General features: G+C 36.7%; 2 protein-coding genes across 3 annotated transcripts; both read right to left on the bottom strand.

Annotated features, from left to right (window-relative positions):
- Positions 1-8,579: 8,579 nt before the first annotated feature.
- On the bottom strand, positions 8,580-11,859 carry LOC101173646 (N-acetyllactosaminide beta-1,3-N-acetylglucosaminyltransferase 3-like). Of its 2 annotated transcripts, none has more exons than XM_004076549.3 (2): positions 11,777-11,859; positions 8,580-9,888 (listed from the first exon to the last, which is right to left on the bottom strand). In XM_004076549.3, the coding sequence occupies exons 1-2, from the start codon at positions 11,788-11,790 to the stop codon at positions 8,724-8,726; spliced, it is 1,179 nt and encodes a 392-aa protein (XP_004076597.2). In that variant the 5' UTR covers positions 11,791-11,859; the 3' UTR covers positions 8,580-8,723. The 2 variants fall into 2 exon arrangements, with proteins under 2 accessions (XP_004076597.2, XP_011481954.1); XM_011483652.2 differs by having other exon boundaries at positions 11,781-11,855.
- A 1,820-nt stretch (positions 11,860-13,679) lies between these two features.
- LOC101163432 (N-acetyllactosaminide beta-1,3-N-acetylglucosaminyltransferase 3) lies at positions 13,680-16,670 on the bottom strand. Its single transcript, XM_004076508.3, has 2 exons — positions 16,561-16,670; positions 13,680-15,282 (listed from the first exon to the last, which is right to left on the bottom strand). Exons 1-2 carry the CDS (start codon positions 16,653-16,655, stop codon positions 14,121-14,123), a joined length of 1,257 nt encoding a protein of 418 aa, XP_004076556.2. The 5' UTR covers positions 16,656-16,670; the 3' UTR covers positions 13,680-14,120.
- Positions 16,671-25,771: the final 9,101 nt, after the last annotated feature.

The following is a 25,771-nucleotide window of genomic DNA, read 5'->3' as shown; positions in this document are numbered from 1 at the left end:
TGTGTGCGTAGGCAGGAGACATCCTGGACAGGCGCCACAATGACATACACATCTATCAACAATTTAGAGTAACCAATTAACCTATGAAGCATGTGTCCCTGGAGAAAACCCACTCATGCACAGGGAGAACATGCTAACTCCACACAGAAAGAACCCCTGTTGGTGTTCTGTTTCAGGTTTCCTAGCAGTGACTAGAACCAGGGGGCCTGCTTGCTGTGAGGCAAAAGTATTAACTACTGAACCACCATGCAGCCCACACACTTTTGATGTCTTTTTATTATAATAATTTGCAGCAAAAGTCTGTTTAGATGCTGATGACAGATCCTGTCTGCTCATTGTTTTTATATTAATAAATGGACTAGTTGGTTAGTACTTTCCCAACTAGTCTTTAAAGTCCCCCTCTGATCATCGTTTGATCCATTGTAAAGGTGTTCCAAGTGATCTTTTAATTATGATTGGATGTCTGTTTTCTACATGGCAAATAAGATTTGATTGAAATGGCATTTTTTTAGCCTGCTCCAGCCTCACAACTATTTGAACAAAGTACTCAGAAATGTAGTTTTAGCTTAATTCTCTTTATATATGTCTTCTATTATCAGAAAAATGCCAGGAGAACATGGTAAAAACACAATTTTAATCTGAGTGGATTTTAGTCTTTGTGGTCAGGGGAAAAATGTACACAACTCATACAGTTGTCTTATTTGGCTCTTTACTTGACATTGCAAATATAAAAAATACTAATATGTTAAAAAATAGGAATATTGATGGCATCATTTTTTAAAAATAAGAATGAGTAAGAGATCATGTTCTAGTATAGGGGGATTTCCTTTTGTCACAGGGCTGCTGGAGCCTATCCCAGTCCAAGTGGCTGGGATAAGATCCTTTCACCAGTCTTTGGGTGTGTTGCAGGATCTGAAGCATTCTTGTTTCTGAGCTTTTTTCAAACATTACCTCATTTACTGAGAAATGTCGTCATGAGACTATTTGTTTTCTGACAACTAACATGTATTGAGGCAAATAACACAACCTTGTTTACATTCTTGGAAAACTCATTTTTAGTAATTGCACTCAACCAACAGTCACTCACAATGACAGGTGCAGCCATGAGATTTATTTTGTCACACGTCTGGGTTTGGTTAAATGTCAATGTCCCGCATGAGAAAAGCACTACAAAAATTTCAACTAGTGGAAAAACTCATGAGACCTGAAAGCTGAATCTTAAGAAGAAACTAATTTCAAAAAACATGTCTGTCTTGTAAGAAAAGTGATCTTATAAAAACCAGTTTAAAGCTTATCAAAGTTTAAAAATATATATCTTAATGACTAGAATTTTATAATTTTGTTCAGTTTGTTAAGACAACTTTTCTCACCCCATTGGGAGATTATTTTTTTCTTTTTCTAAGAAAGAATTTCAACTTTTAAGAGTTTTTGACCTATTTCTAGGGGGCCAGTACATATTTTCCTGTTCCTTTCAATAAGCTCAGCTGTGACAAAAGGATTTTTTAATATTTGATCAAAATGGCAAAATTCAAATATTTGGGTGCAGATAACTTGTGCAACAATGTTTCGGAAGAAAATTAGTTCCTTTATTTCTTACTGTTCGAAATACTATTGATAGAAAGCACTCAGCACGTGTTGGTCAATAAATAAATCTTTGTTTCTTTTTTATTGAAGAGAAATAACACAAAGTCAAGACAACCCAAATTAAACTCATTCAATTCCACTCCTGTCTCAAATGTCACTTTATTTAAACTTCATTTAAAAAAAAACAAAAAATTTGAGGTTTGTGGAGGACCTAAAGGCAGGAAAACACTTTGGTGGCAGAAAATGTATACATATAGAAACTTAGGAGTAATTTCAAGAAAACAGAAACAGCAGATCAAATATAAACTTGAATCTGGTGCACTGTTACAGGGAAAATGTAACTGAACACAGACCGACTAAAGATAAAAAAACAAAGAGCAGCACCAATCCTTTCAAAAAAGAAGAAACTAGAAGAAAAGAATAAAGAAAAACGCCAACCAAAGAACAGTTTAGGTTTTCAGCTTTCTCCCTAACATTTTAGTCCATCAAGCATTTGAATCCATTTGCACTGTCAGAAAAAAGGGTACGGTTGGGGTACGTTTGTGAACACTTAGGGTACAAATGGTGAATTTGTACCCTAAGTGAGTCATAATTACACCTTAGGGTACTCATATGTACCATTTAAGGATAAAAAAGGTAAAAATATGTTTCCAACCATCAGAGGGCCCATATTTGGACCCTTTATTCCACAAACAAAGGTACAATCACTTGTGTGACAAAAGTAATAATTCAAAGTGTATGAAACGTCACCCAAAATCATTTAATACGTTGTTGGTTATTTGGAAAAGATGCACAAAATAACCAAATATATTTAAGAGACCACACATCTTTTATGACTAGTTCTGAACAGTACACAAGCACATTATATTTTATTGATTGTGCAGAGCATCAAGATAATAACTTTTAAACATGTATTAGTGTGAGCCTGTTTTTTTTTTTTTTTACTTATATAAGAGCTGTTTTAAGTTTTGCCTTTAATTTAGAGCAAAAGCACAATGTAGACAAAATTATTTGATGTTTTTTACCTTATATGGTGTACTTTAACTTGGCCTAAGTTCAATTTAAATTTCTAGTCTTTGAGCTGTTAATTTAAGTTTTTTTTTTCTAATCATACATTCTCATAAAAAAGTAAATTTCTCTGTTACTACGTTAAATTATGTGTACATATTAGTACCTTTTAGCTTTTGTACCTACACAGGAAAAATGAGAGAGTACTTTTTTCGGAGTTACCATCAGTAATTTTTATTTAAGTAGGTGTAAAAACCTAGAGGAAATATGTTGGAGTAAACCAGCGAGACCACGCCCACTCTACTTTCTTAAGTTTCGTTTCTTCCGCCATTTTGTTATCCCGCAGCGGCCGGAGGAAGATAGAGGCTGTGACTGAGGTAAGTCTGCTAATTGCTCAAAAACAAGTTGGAAACTTTTTTTAAGCGGGTTCGGTTATTTTATCTGTAAGGAATAACTTTGTTGTAGTGGAAAGCTGCTTTTCCACCGTGTATGTGCCTGTGAGGAGATTGAAAACTACGAGCAGGAGTTGGCTAACGGTTAGCCTCAGCCGTTTGAAGTTCAGCTAAATGCAGCCATTAAATTAATTAAGCTGTTGTTTTTATTGGTGTTGTACCGCGTTCCGTTAAATACATTGAAATATATACATTTTTCCCTAGATAATTCCGTCGCCGTTTTACCGATGTACGCTGGCGTTGATGCACCGGTTGTTGTTGCCTACCCCCCCCCCCCCCTTTTTTTCCTCTTCTTTCTGTCTTTCTTATTTATCAGGTCCGTCGAATTCAATGCGTTAATCATTTTAATCTGTAATGTGTAGGAGTCCAATAACTTTTCTTTTTTTTTTTACACCGCAGTATGGCAGTCATTCCCATTTATCATATGTCAGCCTGCCTTAGCTGCTGTGCGCGGGCAGCCACCATTTCTCGAATGCAAGACAGTGACAGACTGTTTAGGTTGTCATGATCGCTCATTGTTGGTCAAGCGAAGTTTACACTGTGTTGTTGATTTTGATCATTCTCCTGCAGAGATATTTTTTTTAATGGAGGTCCGTGATTCCAGATACTCGTCACGATTTCCCATACCAAAAACTCATCTATAAACCAGAAAAAATATTGTTTTTAAATGAACTTCCAAGAAATAAATCTGTAGGTCCTTAGAAGAATTCTGCAACATTGCTGTGGCAGCTAGTGTGAGCTGTATATTTCCCATTACTATTTTAAAATGTATTAATTTATTTGGAACAGGGCATAGATCTGAATAAATGCTGTGTTGGTACCTTTTGGTGTTGTAATGTTTTTTCTTTTTTGTAATTATTTTTTTTCCCACCAGGAAAGATGCAAGCTGTGCGTGAACATGTCGAACGCCAAAAAAAAAAATGTTTTGAAGTTCAGCTGACCTTCAAATCCTTTTGGGAATGCGGTGAGTGGAAACATCACAATTTCCAGCATTTTTCTTTACAGGAATCAGTCAACTTTGTGGATAAACTGTCAGCTGTGATGCAAACAGATTTTTTTAATTGCTTTTTAATTTAAAGATAATTTCTGTGCTGTATTCTAAACATAATTTTGCTGTGTTCACAGCTGCCAAAAAGTTCAACATCCCAACCTTGGACTTGAAAGTGTTTGATGACTCAAAGACAGAAATTGATGAGCAGGTTTTTGATCTCCTGTTAAAAAACCCAAACCTTGGTGTGTTGGAAATTTGTCTGGCCGAAGATACAAATCCAGAAGGTGAAGTTTTTATTTTAAATTGTAATTTATCTATTTTGTTTTGAATGGTTTTGGGTAAATTCCCCTTTGATGCCTGAATTTATTTCCAAGGGAAATAATCTGTGTTTTTGCTTTCAAGTACATGCTAAATTAAGAACATTTATGAGCTGAAGAGTTTTGATTGTATATTTGCATCAATAGGAGTCTAAGGGTTAATGATTTATTTGACAGGATAGTGTGGGGAACAAAACACGGGCAAATAAGTGAGTTTTTTATCCTATTGCTGTCTTAGAAAAGATAATAAATCTGCTAAACTGTTAAGTTGGTCAGTATTTAAAAATCTTTGTTTTTACTTTTTTTGTTTTTGCTATCATACTAATTCGAATATTACAGTAACTGAAAGCTTTAATACTTTGACAGATCAGCCGAGTTGTCTTGCAAAGAGCTGCAATACCAGTTCAAGTGGAGACCCTGAAGTGGACTCGGATGACACAATAATATTACAACACAGTCCTACAACAAGACGAAGAGTTGAAGACACCTCTCTGGCCAAAGTAAGTAAATAATCTTTTCACAAAGTCATTTCAAGCATTCAAAGTCAGGCTTTCTTTATTGGAGCTATCCAGCCTTATAGATGTGAGCCAGATGCCAACTCGGACGAGGAGAATGAAGACAAGCGGAGCAGGGAGCTTGTGGCCTGCCAAATGTAGCTTGTACGTAACAACTACAAGCTTTCTCAAATTACATCTTTTCATCTGCTCCTGATTCATCCCAATTTGAGAAAATAAAAATTCAGAAACACAGTTTTATTCTTAAATCTTATAACAATATGTCATCATAAAAATGCTACATTTAAAAAAATAACTTTCATTGGAGTGGGTCCCCCATTTTTAACATGTCGCAGTATTTTTCTCATGATGGGCACGTTTAAAAGAACACTGCACATCTGAGTATTCACTCAAATTGGGATGAATCAGGAACAGACAAAATAAATGCAGTTTGAGGAAGCTCTCTATTGTGACGCACCACATGAAATGAAGTTGGTCCGAGTCCCTCTGCTCTGCTCTATTCTGATGCGTCCACTTGCAGACAAACAGATCCATTAACATCTTCATCATACTTGTCTGAGCTTGATCTAAACTATGGCCGGAAAGCTTCAATATTGCTCACCATTTTGGTTTCACCACTAATGTTAGTTTTAGGTTGGAAGGACTGTAAGCTAGCGGGAGAGGGCGTAAACAAAGGGATGATCGGACATCAGCAGAAGGTAACTACTGTGTCAATACACAACTCAGAAGTTAATTTCTGATCAACTCCAAACCACTCTGCACAAACTGTCTTCAAACATCATCTCAAAGTGCTTTAACCCCAGTAAACTTTGCTTGCAGTTGTATTTTTTATTATTAATATGGACTTTTAAATTTGATCCAATAGGTGGTTGCTGTCATTGGTGAGGATGCATCATCCGTTGAAGGTCATGTGAATGTCCTGCATATCCAGTACAGCAAGGTGCGAGAGGATATACTAAAGAATTACCCTTTCTTGAAGACAACCTCAGGGGTCAGTGACATTTTAAATCAGTTCTCAGCTTAAAATACATTTTGAATGTCAATATAAGCTGAGACATCTGCTAAAATGATCATTAACAGCTTTAACTCTATTGTAAAAACATTGTAATTTTCTAAACCCATATATAAATATATAGTCATTCAAGCCAAGTAATATTTATACAATGAGATCACTAAAGGGAAATGGCAATGAAAGAGGCAACAAAGAATATTAGAATGTTTTATGTCTTTGTTTGTTTTAGTTAAAGTGAATGATTAATTTTCTAATTTTTTTTCAATTTTCAGTTGTTTGATGTTGACCGAATGCATCCATCACCTGTCAGTTTAAGCCAGCGCTTCAAGGACGGCGTTTACCAGTATTGTGCCAAAGGTGCTTGAGCTTGTTCAAAGAAAAGCTCCATTAGCCAAAGTCTCCAAAGAAGCAAGAGAAGAGATGCTTGCAGAGGATCTACTAGGTATTGACATAAACGTAATCCTTGGTAATCTTTAGTGTGTTTTATAGTTCTTTTTAGAATTCGTATCAATATTATCTTATCACATTTATGCATTTTATTATTTAAATTATGCATTTAAACTTGGTTATAAGTTTACTTTTTTATTATCTATTTTTAGAAAATGTAGAATGCTGTAGAAAGATGTACTTAAAATGAGGTCTAGTGCTTCTTTTGTTAATGTCACAAGTTTTATTTCATGGTTTAAAAATGGTAACTGAAGTGCTATGTGCTGTTTACAATTGATCAAATGTTAAGGTTATAGTTACAATGAATGCAATGTGAACTGAAGGAAAAATATAGATTTTTCATTATTGTAAAATTGCTAATAATTGTAAATGTATGCATCCTGTTGTGACACTGTGAAGCTTAAAACATTCATACTGTGAAATGTCAGAATTGTAATTGTTTTGAATGTTTAATAAATGTGATAAACATTATACTGGTCTTTTAATGTGCTGTATCTGGTACAAATTTGCCATCAAAGGGTACAAAAGGCTTGTCACTGGGGCAGTACCCTTAAAAGAACAAATTTGTACCTTTTTTAAAGGTACATTATGGTACCATAGCACTATAAGGTACAATTTTGTCCACAGAGGTACATATTTGCCTTTGAAAGGTACATACTGAAAGGGTACAGATACGCACCTATATGAAAGGGTACAACATTTGTACCCTTGAGGGTACTGCCCCAGTGACAAGCCATTGTACCTCTAAAGGTACAAATTTTGCACATTTTTTCTGACAGTGTGGGCGTGTGTTCTATGTTGTGAAAAGCCTGATTTACCTCAGACTTAGACAGAGTTTGAGCCAGTATTTTACAGACAAACTACTAACTTGGGGGTTTGAATTGGCTGTGTGTGTTTCACTGCTATTCCTGGAAGGCGGGCAGGAAGAAACTGGCATGACACAGGGAATTGTGAACTAATGTCTGCACTACAGGGACGTTTCTCAAGGTTAAAAATAGCAAAGAAACCAATATAATAATAATAATAATTTAGGTGTGTCTTCATAGATGAAAAAACTCTGCCATAAACTAAATGTTTCCAATCACAGAGCTAACGTGAGGAACTTTGATAGCTTACTTTGAGCAAAATTGTAAGCCACAGTCAAAATCCTGTGAATAATATAACTTGTTTATACATTAACCCTTGTGCTATCCTAGGCACTTTAACATTGGGAGTTGGGTCATCTAGACCCACTAGACAGTGCGCTAAACTTTTTATCTTCAATGATTTGTGAACCTCACTGGTGTCCATGGATTACATGAAATCTTTCCACCTTTATCCTCCTTGTCACGGTAGAGACAACACGTCAATGTAAGGGTGGGGTCATCTAAGATAGCACAAGGGATAAAGCAGGCCTTACTACAGAAATGCACAAATACTCATGTTTGTGTGTGCCTGTCAGCTCCTCTGTTTCCTGTTCCCTGACATTTTCGGCTCCAAGAAACTATCAACAGCAGTCAGTGGTTTGCATGACTTGAAAAGTGTTTGCATGAACGACAACTTTGCCTGCGTCCTCGGTGTCAGCCGAACGTGTAATGCAAACGCAAGAGCATGCACAGCCTTTTTATCTGTTACTGCCATTGAGGACATAGTTGCTTTTGGTCTCTTTGCTCGATGATTACACCCCTTAAAGATCTGTAATACCTGGGTGATATTTGAAAGTGCACAGACATGGAATCCCCCCCCCCCGAAGGTGAAAGTGTAAAGTGACATTAATGGAATGAAGGCAAAACAGGTTGCAGATTGCATGGGTTTTTGTGTCCTCAGTGTGTATACAGTATACATAACCAGTATTTGCTTACTTTAAATTTCATTTGAGTCTTTGTAACAGGTAATATTTTTGCACATTCGAGACCCTTTTTAGTGTTTTTATCATTTAATTCTGCTATTGTTTCCCTTCACTTGTTTTTATTTAATGCAGAATATTTAAATGTGGTTGCCTCATTTACTGTGCACAGAGGTCCTTTCACTAAAACCACTACATAATGAATCAATCCTCTTGGGCAGCCGATGTTCAGAGGTAGGGCGTTCGACCTCTGATCTGTAGATCACAGGCTAAGTTCCCGACTTGCTCGCCCATGTGTCGAAGTGTCCTTGAGCCCCACATTGCTCCTGATGGTATAGGTTGTGTTCGGCAGCGTAGCCACCATCAGCGCTTTGGGAACTCTAAGAAGCTAGTAAAGCGCTATGTAAGTATACACCATCTATACATACTACAGGACAATGTTTTATCTCATTACTCGAACAAGAAGAAAAATACACAATTGTTTTGCAAAGAAAAATGACATAAATATAACTGAATAAAAATGACAAAATAGTAACAAACTCACAGCAGTTATCTTTGTTATTACTTGTAGGCTATAGGACAGAACTGGGAGAGCAGTTTAGATCAGGGTTTTGTATATCATGCCACATTACGTACATATTAACAGAAAGGAATCTGTGGACAAGAAGCATTTCCCTGAAGTAACATGGGTCATATCGATCTGCTTTTGCATCTGGAATGTACAATCCAGATGTTTTTACACCCAAATGGGATTCTGGATGAAGTCCGGCCTTATCCAGGCACATTGCCAAGTACACATCATCAATGGGGAGAAGGGGGGTGGAGTGGGACATGTTGTACATGATCAAAGCAGTATATCCAGACAAAAGAAAGCCCCCGCCGCCGCAGTAGGCAGGGTATGGGCCAGAATTGTGCACTTGAGTTGGTATGTAATATTTACTGTTTGGGCTTCGAATTGGCTTTGCGCCTTTTATCACATCACCTACATAGAGATGCTTGCTTCCATTATTGTCTGGCAGGTTTTTGAGGTACAGAATCATGTTGTCGGTGTTGGCAAAGACATCATCGTCTCCGTTGAGCATGAAGCGAACATGAGGACAGTTTCTCTCCATCCATTCCAGGAAGAGAATCTGCTTCAAGGTGAGGTTGAAGAAGGAGTCGTGAAAGTCCCACTGGAGAATGTCGTTGTATTTGCGTTGCTCCAATGCTAGAAGTCTGTTTAGCCTTTTCTTGTTATAACCATCATCCTGTGTTCCTGAGATGAAGAGCCTCCGGATCCACACTCCGTTCTGAAGTCTCTCTTTGGCCCAGGTGTTACGGAGCACCTCTCTGCGGTCATAGTTCATAGGTGAACTTTTAATGACCAGGAGTAGGAAGACCTTTGCAGAGCCCTTGGGTCCTCCACATTTGTGCGGTGTGTCCAGCAGCATGGGAAAATGCAGACAGTGTTGATAGTAAAGGAAGTTTTTTATGTGATCAGGTAGGGTGTCAAAGCCTGAGATGCTTTCAACGGAATTGTCCCTCACGCATTTAGACCAGAAGTGCCTTTGTTTTGAAATTTGGCTGGTCGGTGTTATGTGACTGTCATCCTGCTGCTCAACAGCATCATGCAAACTTATACGAGTTCCTGACAAATCTTGAAAAAAACCCAGATAAAGTACCACGACAAGAGCTGTCATCAGAGCAGTGGCCGATGCCATGGAGGGTATCTTCTTCGTGATGTTGTTGGTCAAAAGTCTGAAGTGACAGAAGAAGGTTTATGATATGTTTATCACGTCAGGTTTTACACCATCTAATCTGGTTTTGATCATTAAAATTAGCCTGCAGCTTAATAACATCCATTGAAAACCAGTTTTATCTGAATTTAAAAAGCATAAATTTAACACTTTTTGGGTCAGCCTTTTTTCCCAGTTTTTAACCCTTTAACACTGAAGCATTTTCTCCATGTACACCAATGCACCTTATTTTAGTGGTATCAGTCGGTCTTTTATCGTGTTGCACACAAGGATTGACGTTTACAGGTATTGCGAATATGGTAACGTGGCCAATGCTTCTAATGTGGCTGACCTGTAGCGTGTTACAAACAAGTTCTGTAATAAATCTGAACTCAGTTGATAAAGTCCGACTGACTGATGGACTTATCTCTGACTCCTTTGTCTGGTTTCATGCGCATTAGAGTTTGAAGCGTCTCATATATGGTATAAATTTAAAATAGACCATTCATTGATGGTGCACAGCATTGACCTCTGACACGATCACCGTGAATCAGCTTATTCCAAAGCAGAGAAAAGCAGCCTTGTGATGCTGCGCCACACTTTACTTTGGTAATGTGTAGAACATTGGTGAAAAGTCTACATGAAAACCTGCTTTTCTCTGCGTCGCAAAAATGGTCGAGTTATTATATGTCAACGTGCATGTGTGTTATTTAGACATTGCTGGCGACGTCTCTGATGTTCAAGAGTTAAGTAAGTGTTCGTCTAATAAAGATATTGTTGTTCACCTTCCGACATATCCCTTCAGGGGTCGCATAGGTGGTTTGGCAGAGATTTTTGCGACAGATGGCCTCCCTGACACAACCGTGTATTCTATCCCAGCTGGGGACAGGAATGGGGGGATCCAGACTTGTGCTCCCTTGTAGCTACATAGTTAGGCAGTAGCGCCAAGGATCTTGCCCATTTGAATCTTATAACGTGCGTTTGAACACAATCAATCCATACAATGTCATTAAGAAGCAGTCACACTAAGCGCTTGTCCACTGACATCATGCACATTTGATTAAAGCTAACATGTGATTTTGCACCTGACAAAAGGATAATTTATATATTAAGGAAACGAGGGCACTGGGAAATGTATGAAACTTCCTTTAAAATGAAGTAAAACTGGACAATCAGGAATCTGACTCGGCAGAACAATAGTTAGACTTATTGTATTTAGCATACCAAAAAATATAGTCAGAAAGATATCAAAGGCTTTTTCCACCAGGGGTAGATGCCTGGATCATAATAAATGTCACTAAAACATTAACATTAAGTACTGTGGCCTCATTGTTAGTTTCTAAACCAGTGGTTAATTGTCTTGCCATCTGCAATCACTTCCTCACGTCTGTCATAACATGAAGTCATGCAAGTCGTTGATAAGTAGACTACCCACATGTCATGGAAAAAAGTATTATGATGTTGAAACGCCACGACAGAATAAACTGGAGAGGTAGCTAACAAACATGTGGAAAATCTCCCAAAAAAGTGGACAGTTTTGGCATTAAAATAAACAGTTCTAAATATTTGTCGTTTTTTTTGGTAGACGAAAATTTAAATCAGTTAGATACTATGTCAAAAAACAACTTTATTTTAAAAATGAAACAAAAAACAGCAAAACAGATAAGAAATTAAGATAGGAGATGAGGTCTTCATAAACTTCATAAACTATACATATTGTTAAACACACAAAATACAGATACACACATAAATATAAATATAAATGTCAGTATTTGTTTTACACATTAGGTAAAAATGTACCACAAAGCAAAGATGATCAATTCAAAATGCACTATGGGTAAATAATGCATAAAACACCGCTCAACAATTGGGCAAAATGATCATCATTGTTTTTAAATGTTTATCCTTACCTACACTTGTTCATAGTTCAAAGCAGTTCAGAGTAGACAGCGGTCCAGACAAACGGGAGGTTGTTGGAGTGACTGAGACAGTTGTGGATGATATACTGGTTTACCTTGCAGCTCTGTTTCTGGGTGTGGTCTGTCAGGCGGATAGGGAAACATTCTTTACATAGAGCCACATTTGTACATATATTCAGTTCAGCTGTAAATATTTCCTATATCTAATACCCTTCACCTAAGTTTATTCTCTAGCAGTGTTTGATGACATTTCATTGCATTTTAGTTCAGTGTTGAAATCTGCCTCTGGAGGCAGTCTGGATCACATATGGAGTCTGGGATCAGGCTGCTCTACAACTTCTACTCTGTCCTGCTCTGCTTAAATTTATTATTACATTGATCTGTGCTATTTTTAAATACCCACTCTGATTAACATCGCGTTTTGGTTGTTTTTAACGTGTTCTTGTGGCAGTTTTTGTCACGATGGAAAATATATTTTTTAACCTTTGTGCTATCCTAGGCACTTTAACGTTGGGAGTTGGGTCATCTAGACCCCACTATATAGTGCGCTGAACCTTTTTTCTTCAAGGATTTGTGATCTTCACTGGTGTCCATGGATTACATGAAATTTTTCCACCTTTATCCACCTTTGTCATGGTAGAGAGAAAACATCAATCCAAAGGTGGGGTCATCTAAGATAGCACAAGGGTTGAAACAAAATAGCCAAAAATGAGCATTTCTGAGTATTTCTTTATTCAAATTGTGGTGAATCAAGAGCAGACAAAAATTGCAGTTGGAAAAAGCTTGTAGTTGTGATTTAGATGCTACTACGGCAAGCCACAGGTTCCCTTCTTTGCTCCATTCTGATGCATCCACTTGTAGACAAATTGATCCATGTTCGTCTTTGTTTTCCTCGTTTGAGCTGGCATCTGGATCAAAACTGTACAGCTGGATAGATCCAATATTACTCATCATTTTTTTGTACCGGTAATGATGAGCAAAGAACAATGATGGTTGATGGTGTGAAGGGCTGTAAGCTAGCAGGAGAGCATGTAAACAGATGACAGGAAATAAGGGCAGGCTTACTTTGCACCAACAGTCCCACCCTCAACTCAGATGCAAATTAACTCTTGCTGGTCTGCAAACGACACTACTTTTTTTATTTTGGCTAAAAATGACATAAACACAAGTAAAAAACAACACTGGGAACATTTGTAAAATACATCAAAAGATGATTGGAGTCAGACTTAAAATGTTGTGTGATTGACAATCAAAATGCCCTTTCAATCAGAAAACATGTTGTGTGATTGACAATCAAAATGCACTTTCAATCAGAAAACAAGAATAATCTTAACCCAAACCATCTTATGGACTGGACTTCTTCTAATTTAGAAACTAAAGAGACTATTTTGCAGTTCTTAAAGAAAATGCACGATAATCTATTAAAATGGATAAAAGAAAAAGACCTTTTTTACTGTATTAATGAGTTATCTCAAACTCTATGAATTCATACTTAGCTGAACTGTTCTTCTGACTAGAAAATAATTCTAAACCATTACAGACGTTTTCTGACTTGTTAAACCTACTCATGTTATGAATGTGGTTCCTGTATTTGTTACCTAAGCAAATTCAGTTTCATTTTCATCTTATATATATATATATATATAACACTGCATAATTGTTCCTGTGTTACAAGGAAACGTCAACTTCAACTTTTTCTCTCACATCTTCCTCTTTTGAGTCGAATATAATCGCCTCTGAATGTAAGGTTTTAAAGGAGTTTAAGTCTATAGGACAAGATTTCCTCTTTAGCAAACTAATGAACTTTTGAGGAATGGTAAAATAGTATTTAAGGCTTGCAGAAAAAAGAGAAAAAAAACTTCCATAGTGACAACAAAAACAAATTAGACAGAAATTGACATGAATTTTTTATTCACATTCAAAAAATATTGCACATGTAACCATTATACCATGGAATACCTTCACCTTTCTTCATATATCAGTTTGTTTTTCTGATTCACAAAAAGTGACCACATAAGAATAAAAAAAAATTTAATAAACTATTTCAAATGCAAAATTTCCTTATCAATAAATATACCTTTATTTTGCACTAAAGTTGCAACACTTTGCTAAACTGTGAAGTGGTGTGGTTTAGCTCATTGCACATTCTTTTAAGTGTCACAATTCCTTCAGTTAAAATCCATTCGTAACATTTATAAATGAGCTGCATTAAGACGCTGAAATGATGGCAGAAAATTGTTGGATTAGTACACTGATCATTAGAAAGCAGTGTTTTCGCCTCTGAATGCTGTTTCATTTGCTTAAAGGTTGTTTGTAGAGCCCAAATATCTGTTAGCTACATTTTAGTACTGTGTGAGCAGTTGATATGCGGCTCGTGTAAACTTTGCCACATGACATACATGTTGACCGAGAGGAATCTGTGAACTAGTAGCATATCCCTGTAGAAGCAGGGGTCGTACTGATCCGCTTTTCTGTCGGGAATGTGCAGTCCAGCTGTTCTGATGCCTAAATGGTGTTTAGGGCGAACTCCGGCCTTTTCCAGACACATTGCCATGTACACATCATCGATGGGAAGAAAGGGGATGGAGTGCGACATCTTGTAAATTATTGAAGCTGTATAGCCAGACAAAAGGAAGCCCCCTCCTCCGCAGTAGGCAGGATATGAGTTGGATTCATGAACCTGCACAGGTATGTAATATTTACTCTTTGGATTTCGGATCGGTCTGGGATTGTAGATCACGTCACCCGTAAAGAGATGATTGCTTCCATTATTGTTCCAAAGGCTTTTGAGGTACAGAATCATGTTGTCGGTGTTGGCAAAGACATCATCGTCTCCGTTGAGCATGAAGCGAACATGAGGACAGTTTCTCTCCATCCATTCCAGGAAGAGAATCTGCTTCAAGGTGAGGTTGAAGAAGGAGTCGTAAAAGTCCCACTGGAGAATGTCGTTGTATTTACGTTGCTCCATTTCAAGCAGTCTGTTTAACTTCTTCTTCTCGTAACCGCTATCCATCGTTCCTGAGATGAAGAGCCTCCGGATCCACACTCCGTTCTGAAGTCTCTCTTTGGCCCAGGTGTTACGGAGCACCTCTCTGCGGTCGTAGTTTCCAGGTAAGCTTTTAATGACCAGAAGCAGGAAGACATCGGCAGAACCCTCAGGTCCTCCACATTTGTCTGGGAAGTCCAGCAGCATGGGAAAATGCCGACAGTGTTTATAGTAAAGAAAGTCTTTCAAATGGCCAGGTAAAGAGTTGAAGCCAGAGATGTTGGTGACAGAGTTGTCCCTCTCACATTTCGGCCAAGAGTACGTATATGTGGCGCTTTGGTTGGCTGGAATGGTGCTATTTTTCTGCTTCCTTAAGTTGATTTGAAGGAAATTGGGTTTAGTGCCAATGAAAGACTCAAATGACAGGTAAACAACCATGAAGCACAGTATGAACCCCACAGAGGCTACTTTGATGGAAACTTTCCTCTCCATGGCGTGTCTGAAGGAATTTCTGCAAGGATACAAAAAAAGTCTCATTAGACATAACACTCCTTTAACCACCCTCATAGAACTTGCAATATAAATCAACCGAAACTTAAAAGATTACATGAAAAATAAAGCAATTTAAGACCATAAAAACGCCTTTATAATCAGTATATTTTAACAGGGGTGGGGTTATATACGCTTGCTTCTTCCCACTTCTTTTCAAGCAATAAATCAAGCTTAACTTATACTTTAGTAAAAAAAATGACTGTATTTAATTAAGTAAATGTGATTTAAGTTACTTTTTTGTTTTGTTTTATTTTCTGTCTTTTTAATCTATGCATTTTATCATTTCTGTAATGAGTTTGATAAATAGGTGTAAATTCTTTATTGCTTTGACTACAATGCTTGAAATAAATCAATAAATCAAACAAGTCTGGTCTATACTTAAAAAAGAAGTCTTCGGTATCAAATCACATGATGCTATCCCATATAGTTGCAGACAGACAAACAGGAACTATTTTTACTTCACCGTCTTATAAAAAAACAGTAGTTCCTTACCTGATTCTATTAAAGAACAAATGTTAAAAGTCAAATATTTGTTCAAACACGTAGACAAACCGCTCAAAAAACATTTTTTTTCATGACAAAAGTCAAGTTACTTTTAAATGCGTTTTAAACTTTTGATTAGGTGCGCGAGAAAGAGATGAGAAAATAGAAAGAACTACATTTCATAACTGAAGTCGCGCTTGTGCCCAGACAGTTATGCAACTTCCCTACTTGTAAATAATCAACACTCAGCATTTCACCTCTGAAAAGAAGTGAAATCAAAATCACACACGTTGATTTAATTCAGCAGTTTTTGTCATAATTTGACTACACAAGTGGAAATAGAAAAATTCTCCTTAAAATGAAGCAGAACAGGAATGTTTGGATGCCGCCAGACCCAGTTGAAGTTAGGGATTGATTGATATATATTTAAACTAATGTATTTTGTTTTGTCCTAAAACAGAATTTAAAAAAAAAGAGTTGCAAAAATAAAGTCATTTTACTGTTGGATTTGCAGCAAAAAAAAAGAGTGAGCTAAATCAATGGACGAATGTTCAGTGACAGAAGTTTTTTACAAAAACCTTAAATCTCATTTAAACTTTCTTTAATTTTAAGTAAGTCTATGAAACATAAAGTAAAATGACTTGGGTTCAGGCTGACTTTGAGTCAAGATTGAAGCAGAGAAAGCCCCGAAAATAAAGATAAATGATTCAGATCTGTTAAAATGATGTAATGTTTTTTATTGAAGAGGACTCACCTGAGCATCGTGTCAGACGGCAGCAGTCTCGAAGACGTCCACATTTGTAAGGTGTTGGGTGGAGGCGAAGTGAAAGCTTTTCTCGCTCCTCCCATTACCCTGATTGTAGTCTTTCAGGCAAGCGGAGCACTGGTCTTAGGATCGCCTCGCTTTCTTAGTAATAGTGGGCGGGAAAAAGCTGTTGATCTTTGTTAAAAGTGTAAGATCTGTCATAGCTGCTTGATTTAAAAAAATAAATAAAATAAATAAATAGAAACTTGAAGTTTATGGTACGGCCTTTAGAGTGCCTGAGAAAAATAACTCAGGGCAACACTGCTGTTGATTTTTGCCTTATCAGGATTCTGATTCGCAATTTAACAAAGATCTGAACTACATTAAGTTTGAAGACCGTCAAGGTTATGCTTTTAACAGAAAAATAAAAATAATAAAAGGGTGGTACTGTATTCAAAGGCATTCAATTTTAGGGATTGTGTTTCATTGACCTAAACTGCTTATAATAAGAATTTTTTTTCTTCTTTTATTTGTTTTTACAAGTTAGTGACATTTTTCAAGAATGTAATAAGATTTTTCTTAAGATGCTGAAAAAAAAGCATAATGGTTGATGTAATTTTCTTCAGAACAAATGTTCATTTTCCAGTAAATATAAATAAAATTCTAATTTCCAGCAGAGTTTCCTCGAAGGTCTTCTAGGAGTTTGCTCAGATAAGTATGAAGGTACCCCCTCTAAACCTAAGTCTGCTATCAAAGGCATAAAAAAACCTTGAAAGTGCCCAATTCATTCCAGAAACCTGGCAACCAGTTCAGCAGCATTTTAAGAAATTTAGTTACAATAACATCTTAAACTTGATGCTGTCAAACTTGACAGACAAAAATAACAACTCAACTGTTGCAAAAGACTCAAAACCCCACAGGCATCAGCACCGACTAGTAAAACTAAAGTGCCACATCTGGTGATTGATTGAACTGATTGTTGATGAGATAACAGATAGAAGCAGCAAGCCTCTTGAGTTAGACAGATTTTATTTTTTACAATCTTGTTACAGACTCTTTGGACAAAGAATGTTTATATTTGTACAAACCCCATTTGGAGTTAAAGTTGAACTTGTTGTAACCCTTGTGCTGTCCTAGGCCTTTAACATTGGGAGTTAGGTCATCTAGACCCACTAGACAGTGCTCTGAACCTTTTTTCTTCAATGATTTGTGATCTTCACTGGTGTCCATGGATTACATGAAATCTTTCCACCTTTATCCACCTTTGTCATGGTAGGAATAACACGTCAATGTAAGGGTGGGGTCATCTAAGATAGCACAAGGGTTAAATGTATTCTTTTAAGTTCTGGATCTGACAGAAAGGCGATGTGAGGTAGATTTAGGTGGAGGAAAACAAAATAAGAAAAACAAAAATTGCCAAGATAAAGAAGATAGAAAACACAGAAATAAACGATGCTTCAAATTTTATGTCGTCAGTGTCAAAAACAAAATATTCACAGGAGTGGATCCCATCCACACAAACACACGAAAGACTAATGGAAATAACAAAGGAAACATTTTTCTATTGTTGACTTTCATTTTTCTTACACTATATCCTCCTTAGAGCTGGAGAATGCAATAATTACAATGACAATTAAGATTTACAATTTATAGTCAAAAGACTTGATATGGGGTTCTGCTTGTCAACCCTGATGAATGAATTGTGGTGCTGTCACTTCTCAACTCAATTCTATTCTATTTTATTTGTATATCCCAAATTCACAACAACAGTCGTCTCGATGGGCTTTGTGTCGGTAATTGAAAAACATAAAATCAAAAGGATCATAAATACATGGAATTCAATAGGAAAATACTAAATTGAATTAACAAACTGACTAAGCTGGACATCCTTGCCCTTAGACCCCCCTTCGCAGTAAGGAAAAACTCCTGAAAATACCGGAATCTGGAAAAAACGATGGTTTTGCCTACATTGTCCTGCTTTCCCCAATTGATTTAAAGATTCTTTTTGTGTTTTTTGACATTTCTAATGCTCATGGGCCTTCTCATCTCAATGAACTTCTTATATGAGCCCTTGTGGACCCTGAGGTCATCTGGCGTCGGCTTTTCAATGTTCCTAAGGTGAGGACCAAAATTTGAAGTGAGGCTTCTTCCTGCCATTGTAGTCGTCACCTGTGGAACAGCCTGCCACAGAGCCTCAGGAACTGTACAGATTTTTAAGAAGAGACCCAAGACGCACCTTTCTTTTTTGAGCCAGAGTTAGAAAAAGCCATGTAAGCTGGTTATTTATAACAAAAAATATTTATTGTATGTATTTATTTATATTTCTATGTATTTATTTTAAGTTACGTCTGCTTTTATATATTTAAATACTTTATGTTAACTTTTTATTTTAACTCCAGTGTTTCCTGTGGGGATCCTTTGTACAAAGGCTTGCTGGTTTGGTCTGGGGTTGTTGCCGCGGTGCTTGCCCTTGCTGTGGCGACTGGGGCACAACATCGCAGCCTCACGGCTATGGAGTGGACCCTGCTGCTGTCCGGTGTTGGTGGGCTCTGTGGCGATGTTCTGTGGCTGAGCTGGCTTCTGGTTTAATATATTCCAGATATATTGTTTTCTTACAGCGGAGCCCAGCTCTCTTCTAAATTTATTGTCCTTTTTTCATGCCTCTGTGCAAAGTTTTTTCTCTTTTTTGTATTTTGTTGTTTCTGAAGCGTTTTGAGCCACAACACACGAAAAGTGCTTTTTTTCAAACAAATAAAGCTTGATTGATTGATGACAATCAGTATTGAAAAAAAAAAGCAACAACATTGCTACAATTATAAAACATGCCTTAACTTAGTGTGTGAGACATCCATTTTTCCAAACCTGCCTAATCCCTTTCAGTTGCAGGCACAGTGTGTAAAATAGTGTTAATACTCATATATGGAACACAGCCTGACACCTTCCAAGCACACCTAGAGGCACCAGTTAACCAAAGAACCAAGTGAGCAGTGAGGCTGCAAAGTTGTACCCCAGCAAGGGTAAGCACCACCGCGGCAAAAACCCCAGAACAAACCAGTTCTTCTTCCGGTTCTTGGAGAAGACGCCACGCAAGCGCAGAGCAGCTGCACTTCACAACTATTTACCGCATAAAAGCGTAAATATTGAGAAAAAATATTCTTAAACATAAACATGCGCCCGAAAAAAACCAACCCAGTGTCGGAGGATGACCGAGGTGGAACGGCGCTCGCGGAGCGCTGCCTAGATTGGGCAACACCAGGATCATCACATGCCTTTAGATTACTCAGCTCATGTTTTGTAGACATTTTCATGACGTGTCTTTATTTTCCATAAATATATTCTTTGCATCTGCCTTTAAAAACACATTAAAACACTTTCTTTTTCCTATGGAGGCCTTGCAAAAAATATTTGAGAAGCACTGGCGTGGAGTAAGCCCGTCCCCATTTCCAGTTATCCCACTGTTTACACTAGTTTACAGCTCCTCACAACCCCACAGCTCCTCACAACCCCAACCTGATATTACTGGTGCAGCAATAATGGCAAGCAATATTAGAACTATCCAGGTATACGGGTTTGAGCCAGATGTCAGCTTAGATGTGGAAAATCTTGTCGTCTGCAAGCGGATGCATCAGAATGAAGCGGAGTGTGGACCTTGTGGCTTGCCGTAGTATTTTCTACATCACAGGTACAAGCTTTCTCCAACGGCACTTTTTATCTGCTCCTGATTATCATAGTTTGAATAAAGAAATACTCAGAAATGCAATATTAAGCTTAATTTACTTTAAAAAAGGCCACAAGAACATTTTAAAAACGGCAAAAACTAAATTTTCATTAGAGTGGATCTATAAGGAAAGTGTGTGTGACAGTAAAATTTAACTATTATGTTTTTCTTGATTAAATAGTAACCCAACCAATTAATCAATTAATGATGCAATGTTTTCAATTGTTAATGTATTTGATCTAACATACATTTTCAACCCGGGCTAACTGGAGTTCTTTTTTAACACATCCTTCTGTGTTGCATCTTAAGCTGACCAAAAAGCCCTGGTATCATTAAAATGATAATAAAACCTTTTTTTGAAATATTAAAATAAGTTCTTAAAAAGTATAAAATGCATTAATTCAATGAAAGTGCACATTGTTTAACAGGTCGAACAAAGAAAAGAGGAAAAAGTTTACAGTTTAGATTTCAAGTTAAGCCCCATTTCAGCTACTTCCATCTGTGTGCAGAACTGTGGCTCACAGCAACTTTCCCCTGTTTGGTTCCACCTCCAGGTTGTACCAGCTGACAGTTTCCTGCAGCCATGAGAACCCTGCTGAGTTTGTATACCACATTCAGATCATGCATGTATTTAGAGTCTGTATGCATATGCTGATTGCCCTAATGTTCTACATTTTGGTTTGGCACGTCTGATTTTCAACAAGATATTCTAGTCATCTGTTCAGAAAATAACTTTTTGAGTGATAAAGGTGTTTTGCTATTACTTATTTAGGGAGGTAAATATGAATATCAAATATTTAATGTTTTATTAGACTGTTTTGGGTAAGTGTTTGATAGATTTTTTTTATTGTGTTCCTGCCCTGAATTCACAGTGTCTGATTGCAAAGTGACTCTAAAAGTTTAACAGTACTGGGAAGAAGCGAGCTCACATAATCCCACCACTACTGTCTTAATTCATTTAATAGTTTACATAGTTTTCACAATCCTGTTCCGATCAGATAAATCTTTTTTAAGTAACAAAATCAAGTGTATATTAATAATTGCTTATCTTCAGAAAACATTCATTCATGATTTTTGTAAACTGTAACAGTAACAGTTATGTAACAGTCATCGATTCTCATTAGAACACATCACATTTAATCAGTGAACTGTAAACTAAATGAGTCTCTTTATACATTTTCTTGAATATTTGGATATTTGAACATTGTTTGAGCTCATTACTTCCCCTATTTTGAAGTTTAGTGCCACACACAGAAACACAGAAACTTTTCTTTGTGGTTCTTATCAGTTTGATCTGAAAGTTCCTACATCCCCTCAGTTTGTAGCCTCCTTCATTTTCTAAGAACTGTTTTTGGATATTGAATGGTAATGATTTCCAACTGGCTCTGTATAGAATTTGTGTGGTGTAAAAATCAACAAGGTCATACAGTTTTAAAAGTCTGGATTGATAAAATAAATTGTTTGCCAGCTTATAAAATTCTGATGGCTCGTTTTTGAAGTAAAAAGAGAGGATATAATGAACTCTTATATCTATTCCCCCAAATTTCTATACAGTAGGTAAAATAGGGTAATATTAAGGAGCAGTACAATAAATGTCTACTGTGGTATTCTAATATATGTTTAGATTTATTTATGATTGAAATACTTGTTGAGACTTTATTTTTTATGTGTCTGATGTCTAGCTTCAAACTTATAAACCAATAAAAACCTCTAAGAATTTGATTTCTGTAACACTTTCCATTGAGACATTATTTATTTTAATCAGTATTGCTATGTAGTTACCAAAAAACATCACTTTGATTTGTTGTAATCAATCAATGATTTTATTTTGTCGAACCTTGTGTTCAACATTGATGAGTTCCCTATGATTGTCCGTAGAATAGAATATATTTGTGTCATCAGCAAATAATGTGAGTTTTAAGATTTACGAAACATTGAATATATCATTTATGTCAATACTGAATAGTATCCGCCCCAGAATTGATCCTTGTGGGACACCACAACTTATCTCTTTGGCTTCTCATGTAAATTCATCAATCTGACTACCGGTAATTGTTTTCTTCCTGTTGAATAGCTTTTGACCCAAGTTAGCGCTAGTCCCCTTATCCCATGCCCTTCCAGTTTGTCAAGTAAGATGTAATGATTGAGAGTGTCAAATGCTTTTTTTAAGTCAATTTCTTTTTTTGTCCAGAGCATTTGTGATTTCCTCCACAGTATCAATGATGGCCAATGAGGTTGATCTGTTTTCTTTAAAACCATATTGGTTTTCATTTATAATGTTGTGTTTATCAATAAATGTAACTAATTTATTATTGAATACTTTTTCTAAATTTTTTGAGAACTGTGGAAGAAGAGAGACAGGTCTATAATTTGTAAATAGGTATTTAGGTATCATTGATGTTATAGTTTTCACCATTCTTATCTGTAAAGTAATCTGGGTATGTTCGCTTTTTTGTCCCATTTTTTATTTCGTTATTTAATATTTCCCAAACTCGCTTCACATTGTTTTTATTTTCATTCAGTAGATGACTGAATTACACTTTTTTACTCTGCCGTGTTATTTCAGTTAGTTTATTCTTGTATAACTTTTATCTTTGTTCGGTTTCTCTTGTCCTCTGTTTTAAGATTTTTTTTATAGAGGTTACTTTTCTTTTTACAAGCATTTTGTAGAATGGTGGTTGACCAAGGGCATTTGGCAAATTTGTTCTTAAATTTATAAATTGGACAGTTCTTATTATAAAGTGAGCTAAAAAATAAATAAATAGAACATTTATAAGCAATGTCCACATCTTTCTCTCTGTACACAGAGTTCCAATTTTGTCTGGATAAGTCATTATTAAGAGAATTCATATTTTTTCCATTTCTTAACCTGTTGCTGTTTTTTTATATTTTCTTTGTCTTCACATTGATGTCAAATTGTCTAAAAACTATTTAATGATCAGTTATGTCATGTATCATTATTCCACTTATATGAATCCATTCTATATTATTTGTGAACATTTTATCAATAAGAGAAGCACTTTGAGTAGTGATTCTGCTGGGTCTTGTTATGGTTGAATGTAAACTCATACCATACATTCTGCTGATATAGTCGGCGAAAAGGACACTGTTTTTTATATATATAATTCATCTTATTTATTTTTTTTTGTAACCGCAAAGGAGGGTCTAAGGGCAGGGATGTCCCGTTTAGTTTAGTCTGTTTAGTTATTTCAATTTAGAATGTTTTACTTTTCCATTTCCAAAGCCCATCGAGTCGACTGTTGTTGTGAATTTGAGCTATACATATAAAAGTGAATTGAATTAAGTTGAATTGAATTGAATTGAATGGATTTGAATTGAATTGTAATGACCTAGTTAATAAGTTTTTCTTAATCAATTGTGTTACCTCAGGCTTCCATCAGGGGGCGGTATTCTCCCATTTTCTTGCAAATTTCATTTTCAAATTTCACAAGCATTGTGTCGCTTTCATTCAACTGCCTCTTATTTTTCTAAGTTTTAGATAAATATTGCAGATATGTAGATAAAAAAAGGCACATCACTTCTTTCTATGAATTGTGTGTTTTAGTTGCACAAATATGTACATTTTACTCTCTGAGCTGTTTTTTTTTAAAAGGATTTTGAACAAACTTTGTACTTTGATGTTATGCAACAGGGTTAAATAGTTTGGTTTCTTCTCTTGAACTCACTGTCTTGTTTTTTGACAAAGGTATGGCACGGAGCACTTGGAGTGTCTCCCAACCCCTCCCCTCGAGTTACGCTGCTGTCCTGCAGGTTTTCATGCTAATTTGCTCAGACAAACCTGATTAATCTCATCCTCGTGCTTTGTAAAGTCTTCACAGTTGATAAAGCCAGCTGTGTCTAGGCAGGTTAGAATAGAAAAGATGCAGGACAGTTTGTCCTAAGGGTAAAGGAACACTGGAGGAGTTTTGCAAAAACGATTACTGCTGCATTACAGTCAGTTGTAGAAAGTTTAATGCACATGTAAGTCGAGACAAAGGTTGAAATTCTGTCCTGGAACTGTTAACCTGTTTTGTTGACTCATAACAGAAGTAAGTTAAAGTCGCATTTGTATATGTTATCCATCTCTCCCCATATTTGGAAAATTTAAGGGGCATTTCAAATAAAAACAAATTAAAGTCTTGAGCTGAGCTTGTACAGATAAATATTAACTATGATAAAATTTTAAAGCGATGAATGTTACATTCTTAAAAAAGCTGTATAATGTAAGGAAGAAAAAAAGAAAAGAAACTACACAGATTAAATCTAAGTAGAGCCTCTTAAACTGGAGTGGCTGCTTTACAACTGTCATTTGTTGATAAACCAGTTATTGAGGAGCTAAGAGCTAAGGGGAAACTGCAAATCTGTTTGAGGAAAGAAAAGTGAGCTGTGATAAAAGGAAAGCCGCCACACAAACAAGGTGAAGAACTGGTTGGGAGAGAAACAAGTTAACCCTTGTGCTATCCTATGACCTCACCCTTACATTGACGTGTTCTCCCTACCACGACAATGGTGGATAAAAGTGAAAGGATTTCATGTAATCCATGGACACCAGTGAAGATCACAAATCATTGAAGAAAAAAGGTTCAGCGCACTGTCTAATGGGTCTAGATGACCCAACTCCCAATGTTAAAGTGCGTATAGGATAGCACAAGGGTTACAGGCCAACAAGCCTTTAATAATCAGCTACATTGAGTTATTACAGAAAAACTATGCCGGCGATTATCCACAAAGACATGCTTGTGGGGAAGTTCTAGAGGCTGTCAAACATGGTTATGTGTTCTAACTGGAAATAGAGAGTGTCAAAGTTTTGGTCATACCCAAGAGTTTAGTGCTGCAAGAAAGCACCCTTAACTTTGGATAATACTGTACTATTTTCATATAACAAGAAATACAGCTCAGTTGGTTAAGAACAGGACTGGAGCATCGGTTCGAATCCCAGGGGGCACGTTAAGCTTGTGGGTCACTAGGCAAGACCCTTTGTACCACTGCCTAAAAATAGGGTCCCAAGTCTGGGTCTGGGTTGTGTCAGGAGGGGCATTCGGCATAAAAATCTCTACCAGACCAACCATGCGAATCAGTGAAAATGGATTTGCTGTGGCGACTCATAGGGGATATGCTGAAAGGTATACAGCTATTACCGGCAACAGGTTTACTAGCTTAAGGGGTTAAAAACCTGAATAAGAACTTGTTTTAGCAAGGAAGTCCAGGAGGGTGACAGAACCAAGTCAACAATGTTGGCTTCTTGTTTTTAAGGTCCCACTCCAATCATCTTTTGATCTATTGTAAAGGTGTTTCCAGTGGTCTGTTAATTGTTATTACGCCAGAATCTGTGTTGTTTTCTAGAACATAGTTTCTGCAGAGCAGCAAAAGTTCATTAGAAATCCGCCTCTATGTTGTAGGCGGGAGCATTGGTGTGGACTAAGTCTGCACTTACTTCCCCTCATCCATATGTTTACACACCCTTTTGCTACAGCTCCTCACAACCCCAACCTAACAGTACTC

Source organism: Oryzias latipes, chromosome 14 (genome assembly GCF_002234675.1).
Source record: "Oryzias latipes chromosome 14, ASM223467v1".
Classification (NCBI taxonomy): Eukaryota; Metazoa; Chordata; class Actinopteri; order Beloniformes; family Adrianichthyidae; genus Oryzias; species Oryzias latipes.
This window is presented reverse-complemented; position numbering and strand designations above follow the sequence as displayed.

What these genes read in the sequence shown, in the direction of transcription:
- LOC101163432 (XM_004076508.3), bottom strand. Translation starts at nt 16,655, where the DNA reads ATGGGAGGAGCGAGAAAAGCTTTCACTTCGCCTCCACCCAACACCTTA. An exon ending in CCGTCTGACACGATGCTCAG is followed by an intron (nt 15,283 to 16,560) that starts GTGAGTCCTCTT and finishes GTATCCTTGCAG; the next exon opens with AAATTCCTTCAGACACGCCA.